Source organism: Castor canadensis, chromosome 7, assembly GCF_047511655.1.
Source record: "Castor canadensis chromosome 7, mCasCan1.hap1v2, whole genome shotgun sequence".
Taxonomy (NCBI): domain Eukaryota; kingdom Metazoa; phylum Chordata; class Mammalia; order Rodentia; family Castoridae; genus Castor; species Castor canadensis.
Window position 1 is genome coordinate 33,924,504 of NC_133392.1, and position 20,373 is coordinate 33,944,876.

The window sequence follows — 20,373 nt, forward strand, 5'->3', positions numbered from 1 at the left end:
ACTCTGGGCAAATGGAAAAAAACAATAGCTCTATAAAGGGCAATTTACAACATCGGGCTAATCTAGTAAAGGGAGATACAAGATAATGTAGCTTCACTAACAACACTGCTACAACTCCCTTGTAGTTAGTGTTTAAGACATAGAACAGGGTAGGAAATCAAATGAAAATTTTGAAGACCACTTTCAACTGGTTAAGCAGATCCAGATCCAGTGAAAGGTTTCATCTACAGCACAGATAATGGAAGACCAATAGTGTATTGGTCAGCTGTGTAGCATCTAAATTTAATTTTTTTTCTTCGAGACAGGATCATGCATTGTAGCCCAGGATGACCTGGATCTCCTGATCCTCCTGCCTTTACCATGACCAGTGCTGAGATTAAAGGTGCAAGCCAACATGGCTGACAAAAATTATTTATTTTGAAAATGAACTAAAAATTTGAGAAGCCAAAGATTTCATGCTTTTAGGATTATTCTTGGTTATAAAATAATTTTCTAGCTAATTTATTGTGCGTTCCTACCTAATTACTTCACCAAAGTGATGTTTATCAAAACAGAATTTGTAACTCTTTTGGGTTATCAAATCACTTTAATGTTTCAAATGAGGTTTACAAATGGGAATAAGATAGAATAGGAAGAGAACTATAACATCAATGTGCTTTTTCTTTATAGTAAGTCATTTTTTGAGAAACTGATTTTCTTTTTTAAAAATTGTTGTGTGTGGTGGTGGTACATTGTGGCATTTACAAAAGTTTTTACAATGTAATCCACTCCTTTTATGATTCTCCTTTATCCTTCTCTCCTCCATTCTTGGACTAGTTTCAACAGGTATCATTTTTCCATTTACATACATGTGTACACAGTATTTATACTATATTTACCTTCTACATCCCCCCCACTCTCCCTGGCATCACCCACTCCCCCGAGACCTGTTCAGCCCTCCTGTTCTCTGATTTTGTAAAAAAAAAAAAAAAAAAAAAAGACAATCTGTTTAATTTTTAAACCTGTTGAAACCACTATAAGAAGGGGACTAAGGTAGAAGGAGGAAAAATAGAGGAGATGAACCAATTTGGATTATAATACATATATACATGGAAATGTCACAAGGAAACTCCATTTAGGATCTGATTTTCTTCTATTACAGTTGTAGGGTTTGATGATATACAATGTGTTTATTATTATAGTGCATTGTCAAAACATGCTAACCTATGTTTTATGATCATCAACAACTACAATATGTGTATATTGCAATGTCATGATGTAGTCCCCTAGGGGAGGACCCTAGGCAATAAATAAGTTGCCTCTCATTTTTTGGAACATGATACTGAACCCCAGAGGTAGTAAGCACATTTTTTCAAAGTAGTTTATCAACTCAGTCAGTGAGCTAGACATAGAATTTAAGTTTCTTGATTCTGTATCTATTTTTACTCAAGCTACCAGTATGAATAGCTTCTTTTGTGGCTATTAAAGGTACTGCCTAAAGTAGGGTCAGTGAACTCTGGGATCAGCAAAGACCAATAAGTCAAGTAAATGTGCACATTCCTGAGAGCAGCAAATTCCTAAACACAGATATATTATGTGATTTAGGCACTTCCTTAATCATTGTGATGCACTGATTTGTTGTTACAAACACAGTGTCAGAGAGGTGACTTCCTGGAGAAATTTGTGGAAGAAGACTGGCTGTTATTACTGATACTATTTTGGTGTTTTGGAATTGCAGATGAGCCATTCTGAATCTCAATGTTCTCAGAAGAGAGGTCTCAGTAGGCTAAATTCCTTTAGAGAGTTGTGGTTGGGAAAACAATGTAAGTGGTGCTGAAGTTGCTTTGTAAAATGTGCAAATGGTGACTCTGATCACTTTATCAATGCCCTGACCTTCAAACTCTAAGCAATTGTTAGCTCAGAAGGTGTCCTATCCATCTTTACTTAGTATATAGCAAAGTATCTGATACCTAATAAAGGTCTGTAAATATTCAGTAAATAAGTACATGAAGATTCTTTCTTCTTTCAGCTCTACAATGCCTTCCCTATTTTACATTATCTCCCAGGAAGTCATAATGAGTTCTTTAAAAACTTTGCTGACCAAAAGAAGTTTATTTTGGAGAAAATAAAAGAACATCAAGAAACTCTGGACCTCAATAACCCTCGGGACTTTATTGACTATTTCCTGATCAAAATGGAAAAGGTATAATGAGACCCTGACTTGCTACCTTATGTTCTTGTTGATGTGATTCATGGATTACCTTTGTTTTTCATAGTGAAAACAGTGTATTTATGCTTCAGTTTTTTTTTTGGCAGCACTGGGGTGAATTCAGGACCTCAAGTTTTCTAGGCTAGTCCCTAAGAGTGTATTTAAACACATGTTCCATTCTTAAAATATATTCTTTTATTTTTATAATTTTTTTCATTAGGATATATTCATTATACAGAGGGGGATTCATAGTGACAATTCTGATTAGGCTTATATTGTACATCAATTAGCTCACCCCCATCCTCTCTTCCCCTCAACCTCTTTCCTGACCCACTTAAAGCAATTGCAAGGGGTTTCTTTGTTCTATTTCATATGAGTGTGTGAAGTCCATCAACCATATACCCTCATCTTAGTCCTTCATTCACCCACCCCCTCCTACTAGTTACCCCCCATACCTATTTTATAGTCCCATCTTTCATTATTAATATTTAAGTTGGGGTTCAAAGGGTTTCTCTATGTATCCCCACTGAAAGTATACTTTATTTTGGTTCACTTAATCCCTCCCATTGTGCTCCTTAATCCTTTACCTCCCACCTCCCCCTTTTCAACAGCTTTCAATAAACATCCTTATATCCTCTACCTTCACAAATGTTAGGTTTTACAACATTACTGATGTGTTATCATTCTCTTTTCCTTTTCCTCTTTCCCTGAGTTCATAGAGTAGTTCTACTACTACAAACATTCTACATATGAGTTTGCATATGATCATGCTTGTTTTTGTGTATATGTTTATCTTTTGGATCTATCTTCCACATATGAGAAAAAACACGTGGCCTTTGTGTTTCTGAGCCTGGCTTACTTCACTTAACATGTCCTCCAATTGCATCCATTTACCTTCAAACCACATGTCATTATTCCTTGTGGCTGAGTAATACTCCATTGTATACATATAGCACAATTTCTTGATCCATTCTATTGTGAATACTGCTGTGATGAACGTCGGTGTACAGGTGTCTCTATTTTATCCTAACTTACTTTCCTTTCCTAGATGCCTAGGAGCAGTATCACTGGATCATATGGCACTTTTATCTTTAGTTTTTAGAGGAATCTTCATACTGCTTTCCATAGTGGTTATACTAATTTGCATTCCCATCAGCAGGGTATAAAAGTTCCTATTTTACTGCATCCTTGCCAGCATTTGTTGTTGTTATTACACTTGATTATGGCCATTCTAACTGGGGTGAGATGAAATCTGAGTGTAGTTTTGATTTGCATCTCTTTTATAACCAGGGTTGTTGAACATTTCATGTATTTGCTGGCCATTTGTATCTTTTCCTTTGAAAATTCCCTGTTTAATTCATGTGCCCATTTCTTCATTGTGGTGTTGATTCTTTGGGGGTTAAGTTTTATGAGTTTCCCTATAGATTCTGGATATTAGTCCTTTATTGGATGAGTAGCTGGCAAAGATTTTCTCCCATTTTGTGGGCTGTCTCTTGAGTCTAGTGACTGTTTCTTTTGTTGTGCAGAGCTCTTAAGTGTGATGCAGTCCCATTTGTTCATTCTTTCTCTTAGATGCTGAGACTTTTGAGTTTCCTTCCCTATTTGAATCCCTTTTATTTCTTGCTCTTGTCTTATTGCTCTAGCTAGGGGTATTGAGCTGTTCATTTCAGATGGATTCTTTTTCAGAATTTCTATATTTTTATTGGGTTTCTGTTTCTCATCCACTGTAGCAAGCCAGATCCTCTCTAATATTTTTTATACATACATTGTATTAAGTTATTCATTGGTACTCATTGTCAACCTAGGATCTGTTGTCTACTCTATCATGTTTATTTTTTTTTCTTTTATTATTCATATGTGCATACAAGGCTTGGGTCATTTCTACCCCCTGCACCCACCCCTCCCTTACCACCCACTCCACCACCTCCCTCTCCCCCCCACCCCCTCAATACCTAGCAGAAACTATTTTGCCCTTATTTCTAATTTTGTTGTAGAGAGAGTATAAGCAATGATAGGAAGGAACAAGGGTTTTTGCTGGTTGAGATAAGGATAGCTATGCAGGGCATTAACTCACATTGATTTCCTGTGCGTGTGTGTTACCTTCTAGGTTAATTCTTTTTGAGCTAACCTTTTCTCTAGTTCCTGGTCCCCTTTTCCTGTTGGCCTCAGTTGCTTTTAAGGTATCTGCTTTAGTTTCTCTGCATTAAAGGCAAAAATGCTAGCTCATCTGAGCACCCAGTATGATTTTAAAGAAACTCTGGCTGCAATTAAGAGGGAGGATAAAATATTTCCAGGGAATATTAATTGTAGTTCTTAAGTGTGTGGAAATTTTGATTTTCATTTTATTTGAGGCATAGTGGTGAGTGTGATGACTGATGAGTTGAGAACTGTAAAATGGTTTGGGGGATGTGTCAAACTGGGTGCTCAGATGAGAAATTTAGACATGATAGAGTAGACAATAAAACCTAGGTTGACAATGAGTACCAATGAATAACTTAAGACAATGTATGTATGAAAAATATTAGAGAGGATCTGGCTTGCTACAGTAGATGAGAAGGTATAGAATCAGAAAGGAGTTGGATATTTGTAACTCTTACTATATAAAGAGTCTAATATTCATCTAACTTTACCTTCAGCAATGGCATTTTATATTGTCTGACTTAATTTACCAAATGGTTTTGTTATATTGAATTGTTTTATGTTCCTTGTGAGGCTTTTTTTTTAACCAAGTAATTCTTACACATTGTTTCTAGGAAAAAAACAATAAACAGTCTGAATTTACCATGGAAAACTTGGTCATTTCCATATGGGACATATTTAGTGCGGGAACAGAGACAACAAGTACCACAATGAGATATGGGCTTTTGCTCTTGTTGAAGCATCCAGAGGTCTCAGGTATGATCACAGATGATGGACAGTTAAAAGTCAGGTAGAAACAGACAAACAACACAGATAACTGTTCCATTCTTTATCTGCTTAGATAATGTATAAGAAAAATTTCTGTCAGTATTACATTTTCCTGCCATTGGATGAATTTGAATTAGTTCATAGTAAAAAAATGTGCATGATAAGCAAGTGCTCTACTATTAGCTTTAGTTGTTTTAAGACAGAGTCTCTGTAGCTCAGGCTGTTTTTGAATTTAATGTGTAGCCTGAACTGGTCTCGAACTCATAATCTAACTGCTTCAGTTTCCTGAGTGCTGAAATTATAACTGTGTATCACCAGGCTTCACTTATTTGTCTTTTTTGGTAAATAAAAATTTATTCACAAACACTACTTTTCTTTTTTTCCACCTCTTTTAAGAATTTTGTTCTCTCTATAGGTCATTTCATTCACTAGTATATCATGATTCTGATTTGAGTCATTAAAACAATTTTACTGGGTGTAAACCTCCTAAAAGATATCACCATGAAATCAGCATCCAAAATTTGCACTTTAAGTTCTTTCTGCCTTCCCATTATAAATGGGAGATTACTCCTGAGTGGTACAATTTAAGAACCATAGCCTCAATGTCCCTTTGATAGTACACATTTGGTGAAATGTGGTGCTTCGATGTTGTTTCACACAACACACTTAGCAAAATGATCTCATTAACTCTTAAAGTCCAATGTTCATTATGAGTAGAAACAGTACATATTATTTTATCAATCTTCAAACTTTATACACATTCCATCAGTTCTTGTTGTGCCATGTTTGCCTGTTACTTTCACTTTCATTTTTCCTTCCTGATTTTTTTTTCTTGCACTGCATCTATGTGTACTTTACTTTTCTTCCTTCCCATGTCATCCTATACTGTGCCATTCTATTAAATATCCTGATTTTATAAGTAGTTCCTGACAATTTTTTTTATGGTCAATGCCTTCTAAAAGAAACTCACCTTCAACCTAAGAATTCTTCTTTTTCTTCTATTGTCCTCTTTAAATTCTTGCACCTCCTCCTTCCCCTGTGGCTCCTTCTCTTCTTCCTCCTCCTTCTTCATGGGGTGACCTATGTAGCCCCAGCTGACCTCAACTTGTGATCCTCCTGCCTCAGCATCCTGAGTGCTAAAATTAAATGAGTGTGTACTTCACACACACAGCTGTCAAGTTACATAATTTTTGCTGCTCCATTACTGTCATATTTTCTTTAGTTAGTAGATAAATACTAGTTGACATTAGTAGCAATAACACATTGCCTGCCACTTTTGAAAATGGGTGACGGATTTTAATAATATTGGATTTAGATTGTGATTTCACTAGTAAGTAGCTATGTGACCTCAGCCTCCTATCTCTTCATCACTCACTCACTTATTTCTTCTAGGGGAATAATATGGGGAAGACCACACATTACCTTGGTATCCTTAGGAAATACACTTATTTCTTTCCACTGGTTTCTTTAAAAGCCACACAAAATAATAGATAATACCTAGAACTAGTTAGAGAAATTATAAAGTAGTGTAGCGAATAGAGCAGTATATCGGTCACAAAATCTGTTATCTTTATTCTTTTTCTCCTGTGCTGAATCAACTATATCTCTATTCCATTGTTTTGTTTATCGAGCATTTAGTGCACTGGGTACTCACTACCTTCTTGGAATTTACATATTTATAATACAAGCTAGCATAAACAACGTAGTTAAACTACATGGTCTTCAGTGATTTGTCAAGATTCTAGATCTCTGAGTCTGTCAGCAGAAATTCAAAAACAGAGAAGTAGAGTTGAGAAATGGTATAGTATAATTGTATTTTATGGGTTCATATATTTAAATGCCCAGTGAGCTTCCAATTTGGCCAAGGAATGGCAGCTCTCTCTCCTTTTCCTCCTTATGGGATGGCAACAAATAATTTTCCCATCTCCCCATCTATCTTCATAATGATGGAGACATCCTGTAAAAAAAATACTTATTTTCCCTTTCATATGAATTCTGATTCCTGCCTTGTCAGTTAAAATCCAGGAAGAGATTGAGCGTGTGATTGGAAGACAACGGAGTCCCTGCATGCAGGACAGGGGCTGCATGCCCTACACAGATGCAGTGATACATGAGATCCAGAGATACATTGACCTTATTCCAAATAATTTGCCCCATGTGGTGATGAAGGACATTCAGTTCAGAGAATACTTTATTCCAAAGGTGAGTGGTTTTTTGTCTACACTTCCCTTAGGAATCTTAGATTGTCAGTGAACATAGCAGTAGAATTACAGATTGCCTGGCCTTCTACAGATATGGCATAATCATAACTCAGGCATCTTACCCACTGACCACTTCTGCATTCCTTCCTATTTGTTGACTAAATTTTCTAGTTGTAATACTGCTTACACTTTCACAGATGGTATGATAGCTCAACACTCTGCTTTTTTTCTTGTGCAATCTGCTATTCATTTGTTGCTTTATAGGTTATGTTTTATTACTCTTAGCAATAAAACAGTATCTTATACCCACATCTCCCTCACCCCTCTCCCTTCTGTTTTGCTAACTTTTAAAATGTCCAACTCAATCTCTTTGCCTTGGAATATGGCTCCCTGCCAGAAAAGCCAATGCAGCTCAGCAGGTTGTTATTATTACTAGCCATCCCAAATATTTTGGTATCATTTCTGTTAAGCCCAAAGGTGTTCTCAATTTTATTTATGCAACATTCCTGCTTTTCAACCTAACTTAACTTGCTTCACTGTGTGCCACAATGATTCTTCCAACCCTGAATCCTTCTCAAAGTTGCAACTCTCCACCATCTTCTTTTCTCAGGTTCTCTGGCCTTCTGCTTGACAGAGAAAAATAAGAGTATCAGAAGGAAACTCTCAATTTCCTCCCTATAGGTTACTTAGCAACATTCACACAATTCTTTTTAATGTCTGTTGTTGTGAAAAATGGACTGTCCTTTTATCTAAAGTAAACATTTTTACCTCTGTCATGGCTCCCTTCTCACTTTTTCAAGGGTCTTCCTAACATGATAATTCCTTATTGCTTCATAATTTTCATCCATTCTTTCCCTTCTGGCTCCTTTCTATCAGCATTTGTACATGTTCAATTCTTTTACATAGTAAAATATACTTATTATAAACTGTCCCTTCTCACTCAAACTTACTTTATCAATGCCATTATATTCAAAATTTATTGACAAATAAGTTGGATATAGCTATGAATATTTCCTTGTTCATCAACCCATTGAAAATTACCTTCCATTCCAGTGACACTGTTTTCCTCACTGCCATAAATGACCTCCATATTATTAAATTCAATCAGTGTTTTTCAGGCCTAAGTTTGTTTGGTTTTGGCAACACCTAATACTCTTCTGGAAGTCTTTTATTAGGATACACTCACTTGTCACATTAGTTATGTGATAATCTCTTCATTTTTATGTTATTTGTCTACATATTTGTGTTTTCATATTCTTTATTTGGTAATGCATTTTTAAATTCTCTTTTTTCCTCCTCTACCCTTCCTAGAACATTTCAACAGAACTAATTTTTCCATTTACATACATGCATACATATAATATTTCCACCATTTTCACCCACCTACACTCTTTCCTTATGTTCTCCCCACTCCCACTGGTACCAACCCCCCAGACAGGACCTGTTTTGCCTTCTTGTCCTCTGTTTTTTTAAGAAAAATGACATTTTTGTTGTTTAAGACATCTGTATAGGGTATTTCAGTTTGACATTTCCATGTATTCCATGGTTACGCATTTTTTTAAATTCAAAGTTTGCTGGAGCTAAATATATAGCTTCTCTTTCTCTCAAAATGTTTTTATATTAACTACTGGGGTTCAATTATTTTTTGGTATTTTTTTCAGGTTTTGGAGTTTTGTCTGCATATGTCTAATTCAAGAGCTATTCTGAGTTAGGATAGAACTCATATTGAGAGTTTAGGGTCCTCCTTCTTTGGTCTTCCTTTTCTGGAATTTATTCTCTTTCTTTTAAGCTTCTGTGTGGGCAGTATAACACCTGATTTTTTTCACTTTTTCTTCAAGCCAGGGAGACTGATGTTCTATAGACAAAATTTAGTCAGCCAATTTTTTTTTCCTCTGGTGCCTGCTGTCAAGACAAAGTCACAGAAATGAAATAATCATTTACTACTGGTGTCTTTTCTTAAAAGTCTCTGTGTTCCAGAACCTTCAGTAAATGTATATATATGCATTTTGCTGTCATTGTATCTAATTTTTAAAAAACTTTTCTTGAAGTGCTGTGGATTGAACCCAGGGCCTTACACCTGCTTGGCAAATGTTGTACTACTGAGCTAAATTCCCACCCATTATATGTGTGTTCTTATCTGAAATCTTCTATTTGGAGTTTTTCAGCTTCACCTCATTAATATGTCTCTACTAAACTTTCCTTTTGTGTCACCAATGATATAAATTCCAATTAGTAAAATTTCATTTCTGATCTTTCACTTCTAGAAATTCTGCTTTTGTAGTTTATATTCACTTATTATTATTCCTTTAAGTATTTGGATATATTAATAACATCTATACATTGACATTCTTGTGTGGTAATTCTGGCATGTATATACCATATGGCTTGTTTTCATTTGTTTATGGGTCACATTTCCTTCTTTTCCATGTTCAAAGTACATGGAAAAATTTATTTAGCTTTTTATTGTATGCTGGGTATTTTGAATGATGTTTTGTGGGGAGTCTGTTATGCTGTTTTCTTTAAGCATATTGATTTTGAGTGATAAGAGAGTTTTCTCTGCCTTGGATGGGTTGGAACTTCAGTTGCACCTACCAGGACACAACTTCTCAAATGTATCTTCATTTCTCAGCTTTAAAGCAGTCATACTGTGATGAGCTTCATGGAGTTCCCTCATGAATATGTGCCACCAAACCTTAGCCATGGACTTACTGAGAATACACTGTACACTTCTAAGATTTCCCCATTTTTAGGAATCTACTATCTTGTGCTGTGCCTTACAATTCTAGGTTATAAATATTTATGTCTGTTTTGCTTACAATGAAAATCACTTTTCTTGACCCTTACCAAATTTCACTGTGAGAGGAAAGTATTTTTAGAATTCGAGGATGATTGTAGGGCATGATGTAGCTACAGTAAGGTTTCACAGTCTGAGTTTCCCTAGTTCAGTGATAAAAACCCGTTACTCATCTTATTTCTCTCAGATTTATATTTGTCTAGTTGTAGGACAACTCCAAAATAGTTGCACTACCATAACCAGAGTCTGTTGGTCCCACCAGCCTGGAGAAGTGTTTATTACAAATTAACTGTATATGGAACCCGCTCTGGGGCTGACCATAGAATCTCCCTGTACCTCTTGCCGGGGATGCTCAGAGTTCATCCAGGCCAGTAAAAGAATCACAGTAGTAGCTGTGTTATAGGGAAGAGGCTGAGGAGGGACTGAAACTTCAGTTTCTCTTTCATTTGGAAAGAGAGTCCACATGGAAATGAGTTTATGGATTTGACCTATAGATTTTGTGGAATGAGACCTAGATCATATACTTGGAGAGGCCTTCCATTGTTTCAGCAAATATCCAGACAGATCTGAATTTTAAATTTGTCTCTGACAAACAGTAAAGGTATGACCATGGTGTAAATCCTCAAACATGGTGAATATCTTCATTGTCATTATAATGTACAAACCACTCTCCACTGAGCAAAGTAACATGAGGTAATCACTGTGTAAAAATACTTTTGATTGAAGTTGTGGTTTGGTAGTAGAGCATGTGCTTAATATGCTGAAGTCCCTGGGTTAAATCCTTAGCACCAAAAAAGTATTTCTTATATTATTTCATTTTGCATTTATAATAATCTAATGCAAGTGTGTTTACATTATCATAGTGATGAAAATGAAACACTGAAATGCTAAACAAGTTACTTATCTTCCCTTAATTTGATAGAGATGAAGAGTCCATTGATTCTGAAAACTGAACTCTTAACTCCTTGTAGTATACCTCACCTCTGGGTTTAGAAAAAACATAGAAGTTGGAAATGCTCCCTTCTTTCCACAGAATCTGTTATAATTCACTTGCAATAATGTAGCAATAGGAGGGATTCTCTATCAGTTTCTCAACATGATAGGAAATTGTTTATTTTCTAGAACATGACCACTCAGTCATGGAGTTTTTTTTAAAAAAGGCTCCCTATTTGGTTCTAAAGAGAATAAATTGGATTTTAAGTGACATTGGTACTGGCACTCTTAGACAATTCTTTGGTTTATTTGTCCAGAGCAATGAGCTCCAGGGATATTCTTTGGTTTCCTGGAAATTAAGTCCTGGTGTCAGACTACAATCTAGTGAGCAAGGCTTTGCAATTAATGAACAGTGCCTAGGACTGGGTTTCATATTGATACCAGACTGGATGTTGTTCCCATGTTTATTTCCTGGCTCAGTAAATGATTGAAGGCACCAGACAGCAGTTAGGAGTTACAGCAAGTTCAAGCAACAGACCAGGAGTTAAGAGCAAAGCAAGCACAAAGTTTATTGAAAGGATAGCAAAGCACCCTGATGGGTGGGACTTAGTGAAAGAACTAAGCCAAAGGATGGTTGAAGTTCAAGAGATTATATAGAGGCTAACTTAGGCACCTCTCCCCACTCTATCTTTGACCACTTGGCTATAATTGACTGTCTTCTTGACTTCCGGCCATGTAGTTGCCTCCCACCCTTATCAGACTGGACATTTCAAGAGGTCCTCATTAGACCATCCTATCCTTGAGGCTTGTCACCTACATTTTTTGACTACCACTCACTGTTCTGGTGAGACTCCTTTTTTGTTTATCTTGGTAATGTTTGCTGTGTTACTTTCCGTTTAGGGGTCTTTATTTCAGCCCTTTATCTTGTGAAAGTTTGCTGTGTTACTCTCCTTTAGGGGGTCTATATTTCATCTCTTTAGATGAATGTTTTATCTCGTTTCCCTTATCTAGCAAGAAAACTGCTGTCTCCGCACCTGTGTGCAAAGTTGGTTTCTCACATCTCCCTAAATGTTTTGCTTTTAAGTATGCCTTCCCATCTCCTTTATCTAAAACAAAGTTACTTTTGCCATCTGTCCCTTTACATTCCCAGAGTTATTTCTGTCATTTGTTCCTAGGGACATTTCTGCCATTTTGTTTCCCTTCACATTTGTGCCCTTACGTTATTGTCATTGGTGGAGTGGAGTCTGTGATCATAAGACTTCCACATTCTTTGTGTCCCATGGGGAAGAATTCATAGTAGGACATGCATGTATAAATGGAGTTTATTAAAAGTTAGGGAAGGAAAATACAAAAGGAAGCATGGTGGAGCTCAGGTGGAATTTGGAGTTAGAACATGTTTCTCTTCTCCAGGTGCTTTTAAAACCTATGCTAACCTATGGGGAGGGAAGAACCAGGAGATTGCCATCCAAAAATCAATGAGTGGGGAGGGCCATAGGCAGTTCCCTGGCCAGGTGAGGGAGGCTTCTGAGCCAGAGGGTGGTTAATCTGAAATACAATATTAAGTTTCTATGAGTCCTGAACTTTCCCTAATTTTAGACTGCCTCATTATTGCTTAAGACAAGCTAGGTTTGGCCATTGATTTTTTCTGTGACACCAAGTAAATAAATTCTTCTTTTCTTTGCTCAATCTCCTTGTCTACAAAAGGGTAAGCTGATGTATGTGTAATTTTTTTTTCAAGTTCTATGACCTCCTTTATTATTTGGGTTTTCTCTTTCTTTCAGGGTACAAATATAGTAACATCTCTGACTTCTGTCCTTTATGATGAAAAAGCGTTTCCCAACCCAGAAAAGTTTGACCCCAATCACTTTCTGGATGCAAGCGGTAACTTTAAGAAGAGTGACTACTTCATGCCCTTTTCAGCAGGCAAGCATGCTTTGGTTTCATCTGTGCATCAAGGGTCAAATGAGATGAGCAAGGATATTTCATGGAGGTGGTTCTGTGCTGGATAAATTGCCATTTCTATGAGGCTAGAGGCAAAACTCACAATGTCCAGGTTGTTTCTTATAGATTGTACTTTCCATTCCTTAATTCTGCTTTCTGATCCAGCACCAAGATTCTTATGAGCTTCTCCTAGAAGTACAGTTCAACTAAAGGCTTTTCTCAGGCAACTTGAGAACCCACTTTGCTCACTTATTGAGCAACTTATATGGAGTTTTATCCAATGTTCCTATCACAATATACAAGTGTGGATAGAAAGCAGAGGGAGGAAGACAAATTAATAGAGAGATGAACATCAAGTTGGAGGCTGCCATGGGAGGTCAGAAAGAGGAGTTCCTGTTTCTGGTCTTCTTGGAGCAGTGGCAGAGTAGTTGCAGGGCAAGGGAAATTCTCTTGTAGAGTTTCATTTGAATATCTTCCTTAAATTTCTAAGAATCTGGAAAGAAATAGGTGTCATATTCAAAAGGTTAATGAGAAAGCTTAATGAATAGACTTTTTTCAGGGGTGAGGACAGGACAAGGGAAGTAAAAGGTATGGTAAATTATTCAGGACAAGCATCAGTGGGAAAATGTTACCACTCCAGTTGGAAGGTGCACAGAAAGAGTAGTAATATTGGAACCCCAATAGCCCTTATCTATGAGACAGTGGATGCTTCTGTTATAGGCAACTGTTGTTCTCAGAAGATCTTGGTTCTTGTGCTCCAAATGGAAGAATTCAAACAGAACATGTGGGTGTAAAGGGAATTTATTAAAAGTTAGGAAAGGAAATACAAAGGGAGCAGGGTGGGGCACAAGTGGAATCTGATGGCAGAGCACATGCTTTTCTTTTTTTGGGTGCTTTTAAACCCCACACTAACCCACAGGAGAGCAGACCCAGGAAATTCACACCCAATAATGAATAAGTGGAGAGGGGCATGGGCAGTCCCCAGCCTGGTGAGGGTGGTCTGGGCCATCTCCAGGCAACCTACATGAGCCCCCAACTTTTCCCACTTCTAGCCTGCCCTAAATTACCCCTGAGATACAATTTTTGAGGGTTGCTGAAGGAGGCAGTCCATCTTCAGTATCTGCTTCAAGCTGACAAGGGGCAGCAGACCCTACCTATAAAGGGAAATTGTTTCTCCTATTTTTTCCTTTGGGGCTCATTTGGACACAAGGTGTCTGAATTATTGTCCAGCATAGTTAAAGTTTCTCATGGAGATCTGGGTTGCTCATGGAGACCTTGTTTGTAGAGATCAATAGCCTTGTTACCTCACGATTTGGGTCCTAAAGACTTTTATTCTGGAAGAGATAAATTTGGCTTAGAAGGCAAAACCTTGACATTTAGCAATGATAGAAGCATCAGAAGGGGACTTGTCAGGTGTGGCAGGAAGGATGAAATAATTCTGAAAAGTGACAGAATCTTATGGTTACTTTACCTATAGTTGTTTATACATTTAGCTATTTTTAACTCTTAGATGACCCTATATTTTGGACTATTGTTATAGTGGGCAGTTAAAGGCTTACTACATTAGGGGTCAGGTGTCCTAGCGGGCAAATATCAGTCCAACTAGAGAGTAAACATCAACGAGTCAATTCTATACATAAAGAAGATTCACAGTGTCCCTAAGCAGAAGTTAGATACCATTGAAAGTTATATTGCCTTTGCTTAACCAGGAAGTCTTGGCCAAAGACATGACTTTGCCTTTTTCCAGAAGCCTAGAGGCTTAAATATTAGAGTACATGCATAAGAACTCCCTTTAAAAAATCTCTTGGCTTTGGTTACTTTTAGAGGTCTGGCATAGTTGTCTCCATTTGCATCTGAAGAAGTTCCCTCATTTGTGTAGTCCTTTTGAATTGTCTCATGTGGCTGAACATCTTTTGTTTTCTTGAGAAGTTGGGGGACACTGACTGCTCAGGGGTCATGTCCTCTTAAACTGTTTCTTTGAAGAGTTGTCTCTGAAGATTTTGCCAGTTTGGCAGTTCTGTCCACTGTTGTGGAGTGGCTTCTCCTGGAAAGTCCAGAAAGGCAGATTTTGTCCCATGGAGGAGAGGGGTAACACATCAAACAGATCAGAAGTCAGTGCCAATGTGACCTTTTTGTCAAAATTAAGCAAGAAAGAGATTTATTAAAAAATGGCTCTCAGGCTGGGCTTAATTAAATCTAATCATTTGTCCCCTAGGGGGGTATACTGACAACTTTAAATTGTTGTAAAGTGTTATCGGGTAACAGTTATAAAGTTTTTACAAGGAAAATACAAAACGACCCCAATACTTAACGAATGTTTGTCCTACTTGATAGATAAGCACTTGTCAGAGTCATTTTTCATGGCTTGCCTGTGAATGTTCTTGAAGGATCAGAACTGTAATGAAAAAACTTAAAGTAACCATGGTTGATTGCAATTTACACCTTGAATTTTGGTTAGGTAAAGTAACAAGTTAGTGGTTGTCAGTACTGTCAATACAGTACTGGCAATTAAAAACCCTAAATTATACAATGGCTAAGGGAAGGCAGTGTCAGTAATTCTGAATAGCCCCTGTTTTGATGCTCAATTGCATATTATATATGAAAAACAGTATCTAGCCAATGTCAGATAAACCGATGTTTATCTGACAGACAGATGTCAGGCCTAAATAGTAGAAATTTTAGCATTTGTCATAAAGAGAAGAAATGTCAAAGACTTTGTTAGATAGACTATACTTTTGGTAAAAGAACTATAGTTATTTACATGTATACACTTTTACCTATATAAGGCACTAGCAGTATTAGAACCATTTAAGAGAATTTTACTTAGTTTAAACAGTTTATTTAGTGTTACCAGAAAAATACCTTAGAGTTTTTGTGTCTGACAAGAGGCTAATTTAAGCAGGATGTAAAGAGTAGTAAATAATCTTAAGTGGCCTATGAATAGAACTAGTCATCTTATTTTTGGTTAGCAGGATCAAAGTATCTCCCAGTATTGAAAGATACAGCTAAGTGAGTATGTTGGCTACCGCTATGCTGGCTGGTGGAAAGAGAGAGAGAGGAAAAGGGGAGGGGAGAATCCATTCACCCCTCCACCCCTGCATGAGAGCTTCTGAATGGAATTCCCTAGGCTAACTGGTAGAGAGTGAAAGAAAGGAGAAGGAAAGGAGCAAAGTTGCCCTTTCAGAGAGAGAAAAATGAGAACTTTCTAGATTCTGAAAGCATCCTTCTTGAACCTTCTGAAATCCCCAACACAAGTGCCTCCAACCTGTTTCTGTCACACAGCTGTGAAGCAAGTGAGTGGCAGGGTACCCTGTCTGGTGAGTCAACAGTTCCCCTAAGGGCCAGTGTTTTCCATCCCAGCATGAAGGTTTTTTTTTTTTTTTTTAGATAGGATGTTGATCCTGAAATATTGACCCAACTATTAAAACATCAGAACTATTATGCACTGAGCAAAGAGGCTGATATCAAAACAACATGTAAAATGAAAATACAGCAATATGTAGTTAGACAGTCTGTTGATTGTTGCAAAGGAAACATCTTAATATGAACTTTTTGTTCAACCAGTACAAAATTAACTATCAAATTTAAATTGCACCAAGGTAAGCTTGGCTGATACAAACCCATCTCTTGTGGTTAGTTTTTACATCAGGCCGTGTGGTTGTACTCAGCTTATAAACAGAGAAAAATGGGAGAACATGTATAATTTTTAATAAACCAATTGAGATTAATGTTTTAAATAATTAGATACAGAAACAGAGATAAGGGATTAAGCATAAAGTTAGGAGACCCAATGACTAAGGGTCGGGGCTTGGATGTTGTTAAGAGATTACATCCCAGACTGTTGATGTTAACTAACAGAATGACTTGGGACAGATAGCAGGGTTGTTTACCTGTGTAGCCCCTGGAGCCCAAAAATGACAGACTTAGTTATTGGGAGTTAATGATGTGCATAAGTTGGTATTTTAGTATTAATTATCTTTTTGTAGACTCTTAAAAACTTAAGGTTTTATCATTACATCTGAAAGGTGAGCTTTTGTTTGGTTTTGGTAAAATTCTGTATCAGCCTACAGCACCAAAAGATCTTGGTAGTTATTTTGATAAAACAGAAACCAATTTTTAAATACACTTTGGTACCTTAAATTTTGATCTTAGAAAACTTTTAGGCAAATTTTAAATTATAAATTTATAAGCTTTAAGACCTTAATTTGTATATTGAAATAATCTTTGTAAAAACCCAAATTTAGATAACAGTGTTTTAAATAAAATTCTTAGTAATCTTATACCCTAAAAGACTTAGGAAGAAAATTAAATTGAACCATCTTTTAATAATAGAATCTATGAGAACACATAGTTCAATAAGCCTAATTATAAAAAGAGTTAAATGTAAATTATACTCATGTTAAAATGAAACATATTGAGATTATTGTTTATAAATTTTTTTAGTTTTAAGGCAGAGAATAATTAGCCCCGATTGGGATTAGAACTTTAGATAACTTTTGAAATAGTCATGCACAATGACTTTGTAAAGGCAGTTTGTGACCCATTCTAAAGACATCTAAACACACACACACACACACACACACACACACACATTTTGATTTAGGCATGCCGAAGAATCTAAGTGCACATAATGAGCTTGATGTACAGATGACACGCATAGGAATTTCAGGTGCTCAGGGCTCTTGATCCTGCTCTGAGAATGAAAGCACAGACAGACTCCAACAGCAGAGGTTGGAAAGATTTTATTTGTGGAGAAGAGAAGAGAAAGACTGTATATTGGGGAATGCAGGGGGACCCAGAAACCAGTGGATCCCATGGGTCAGGTTGGGGATTGGGTTTTTACAGCCTTTTTGCATTTCCTCAGGGCAGAGATGTCTCTCAGGTGCAGACAGAGTTTTCCTGGGAAGGAGTGGTGTCTCCTTGACCACTTATCACCTTTTGGGACCTCCTGCAGTTCTTCCTTCAATCCTGCCCCTTAATGGTCACCCTAACTGCTGTTAGGGATAGGGATAATGAAGTCTGTTCAGTAACTGTTTCCTGCTGAGAGGGGGCGATGAAGGGGCTGTGGCATCTGGGTTGACCACAAGAGGGGTTGTCAAGGGGACTTTGATAGTAGGTTGTTTTCATCTCCATCAGAGGCATTTGTAGTTTGATGGATCCTAGGCAAGAAGAAACAAACTTGACAAGTAAGTTTAAAATGCAAGGCCCAAACACAAGCAAGAGAATAATGGCAACTATAGGCCTCAGAAAGGGTAGGAACCAAGTCCTGGAGGGGAACCAGGATTATTTGGTCCCACACCTGTGTAGAAACCTGAGTTTCAAGAGATTGCTCCTGGAGTCACTTAGCCTGTTGGAGAATGTAAACTGCATGTTCCTCTACAATGTCTGAAGTGTTTATATATGTACAACAGGAAGTATTGGTGATGGCACATACACCCCCTTGTTTGGCCAAAAGAAAATCTAGGGCCAGGTGGTGGTCCATGACCATACAGGCAAGGGACAACAAAGATCTTTGCATGTCCTTAATGGCAAGGTCTACCTGGTCTGAGGTGTCCTCTACTACTTTGGTTAGGATTTTTTGCAGTTACATGACTGGCAATTACCCCATAGCTGATTCCAGTTGGGGCTATAATTAATGCTGTCATCCCTAAAACTATTTAAGTAACCTCCCTTTTATTTCTATGGGAAGCTGTTCCTGTTGTAGTTAGCATTCTCCTTTCCTTCCAGATGGCTGCATGAGCATATAGGGTCAGGAAGGCATACTTAGAATCTGTATAGATGTTGACTCTCTGTTCTTTTGACAGTCTTAGGGCTTCTGTTAGGGCCACTAATTCTGCCAATTGAGCACTTTGTATTAGGAGGAAGAGGACCTGATTTGAGGATGCCAAATTCTGTCACAACTGCAAACCCTGTATGTCTGACACCATTCTTGACAAAGGAACTGCCATCAGTGTATAATTCTAGATCTGGATTTTTTAAGGGCTGATCAGTTAAGTTGGGTAGGGCAGCATAGTTTTCCATAAGGACCTCCTCATATGAGTGTTCAGGATTTCCCTCTCCTTCTGGTAGAAGGGATGCAGGATTTAGGCTCTGACAGGTCCTTAAAGTTATTTCTGTCTCTCCCAGAAGCTGGGCCTGGTATTTAAGTAGATGGCTGTCAGATAGCCAAAGTTCTCCTTTTGAGTTTAAAATTCCTCCTCGGTCGTGTGGAATATAAATCATTAGAGGGCAATTTAGGATAAGTTTTTGAGCTTTAGGCACTAGAAGGCTTAATGAGGCCATTTCTCTAAGGCATCCTGGCCATCCCTTGGCTACCTGAGCTAACTTTTTACTTAAGTATCCTACTGGCTGGGGAGTGATGCCCTGGAGCTGAGTCACCATGCCCAAGGCCAGTCCTCCCTTTTCATAGACATATAATTGAAACTTGTTTTGTACTGGGAGACCCAGGTTGTGGGCTGTCATAAAAGCATTTTTTAATCTGTGGAATGCATTTTCTGAATTGCCATCCCACTCAATAAAGGACTGGGTATCCTTCTATGCTTCCTTAAGGATTTGATATAAAGGCCTGGCTAGATCTGCATATCCCAGGATCCAAATTCTACAGTATCCTGTGACCCCACAAAAGACCCTCAATTGCTTTAGAGTTTTAGGTAGAGGAAATATCAGGATTGGACAGATTCTATCTTCTCCTAGAGACCGCATTTTTTCTCCAGGACAAGACCTGAATATGTAACCCTAGACTGACACAACTGGGCTTTTTCTTTAGAGATTTTATAACTTCTATCTGCTAAGATAAGATTCAGTGGTTTGTGAAATGACAGGTTCACTTGGTCCACAGAGCAGGAGGTCATCTACATATTGTAGCAGAGTAGCTTGTGGCTATTGTCATTCTGCCAAGTCTTGAGTTAGAGCTAACCCAAAGAGGTGGGGGCTGTCTCTGAATCCCTGGAGGAGGACAGTCCAAGTGACCTGTCCAGACTTTCTTGTGGGGTCCTCAAAGGCAAAGATAGGTTGACTTTTAGGGTATAAGGGAATGCAAAAGAAGGCATCCTTTAAGTCCAGGACAGAGTAGTAAGTGGTACCTGGAGGCATTTGGGCTAAACGCATATAGGGACTTGGAACTACAGGGTGGAGAGGCACTACTGCTTCACTGATCAGGCAGAGATCCTGGACTAGCCTCTATTTGTTAGGTTCCTTCCTGACACTGAGAATAGGAGTATTATATGGGCTGGAGCATTCTATTAGCAGTCCTGTCTCTTTAAGTCTTTGATTATGGGAATTAGCCCCTCCTTAACTTCTAGCTTTAAAGGATATTATTTTTGATGGGGAAACCAGGAGGGGTCATTGAGATGAATTAGGACTGGGATAGTTGTTCATGCTGTCCCACGGTGTGTCCATCCATCCACACT

The 20,373-nt window shown here is 37.7% G+C and overlaps 1 protein-coding gene across 3 annotated transcripts in view; it reads left to right on the forward strand.

The window, feature by feature from the left end:
* LOC109675594 (cytochrome P450 2C21-like) overlaps positions 1 to 20,373 on the forward strand; it is a 39,792-nt gene that overhangs the window by 9,413 nt on the left and 10,006 nt on the right. Inside the window, exons 5-8 of one of the 3 annotated variants that reach the window (XM_020152270.2) lie at positions 2,009 to 2,182; positions 4,942 to 5,083; positions 7,110 to 7,297; positions 12,805 to 12,946. In XM_020152270.2, coding sequence (XP_020007859.1) covers positions 2,009 to 2,182; positions 4,942 to 5,083; positions 7,110 to 7,297; positions 12,805 to 12,946 — 646 coding nt within the window. The remainder of the gene's footprint in view (positions 1 to 2,008; positions 2,183 to 4,941; positions 5,084 to 7,109; positions 7,298 to 12,804; positions 12,947 to 20,373) is intronic. The other 2 variants (XM_074078696.1, XM_074078697.1) reach the window with 2 other exon arrangements.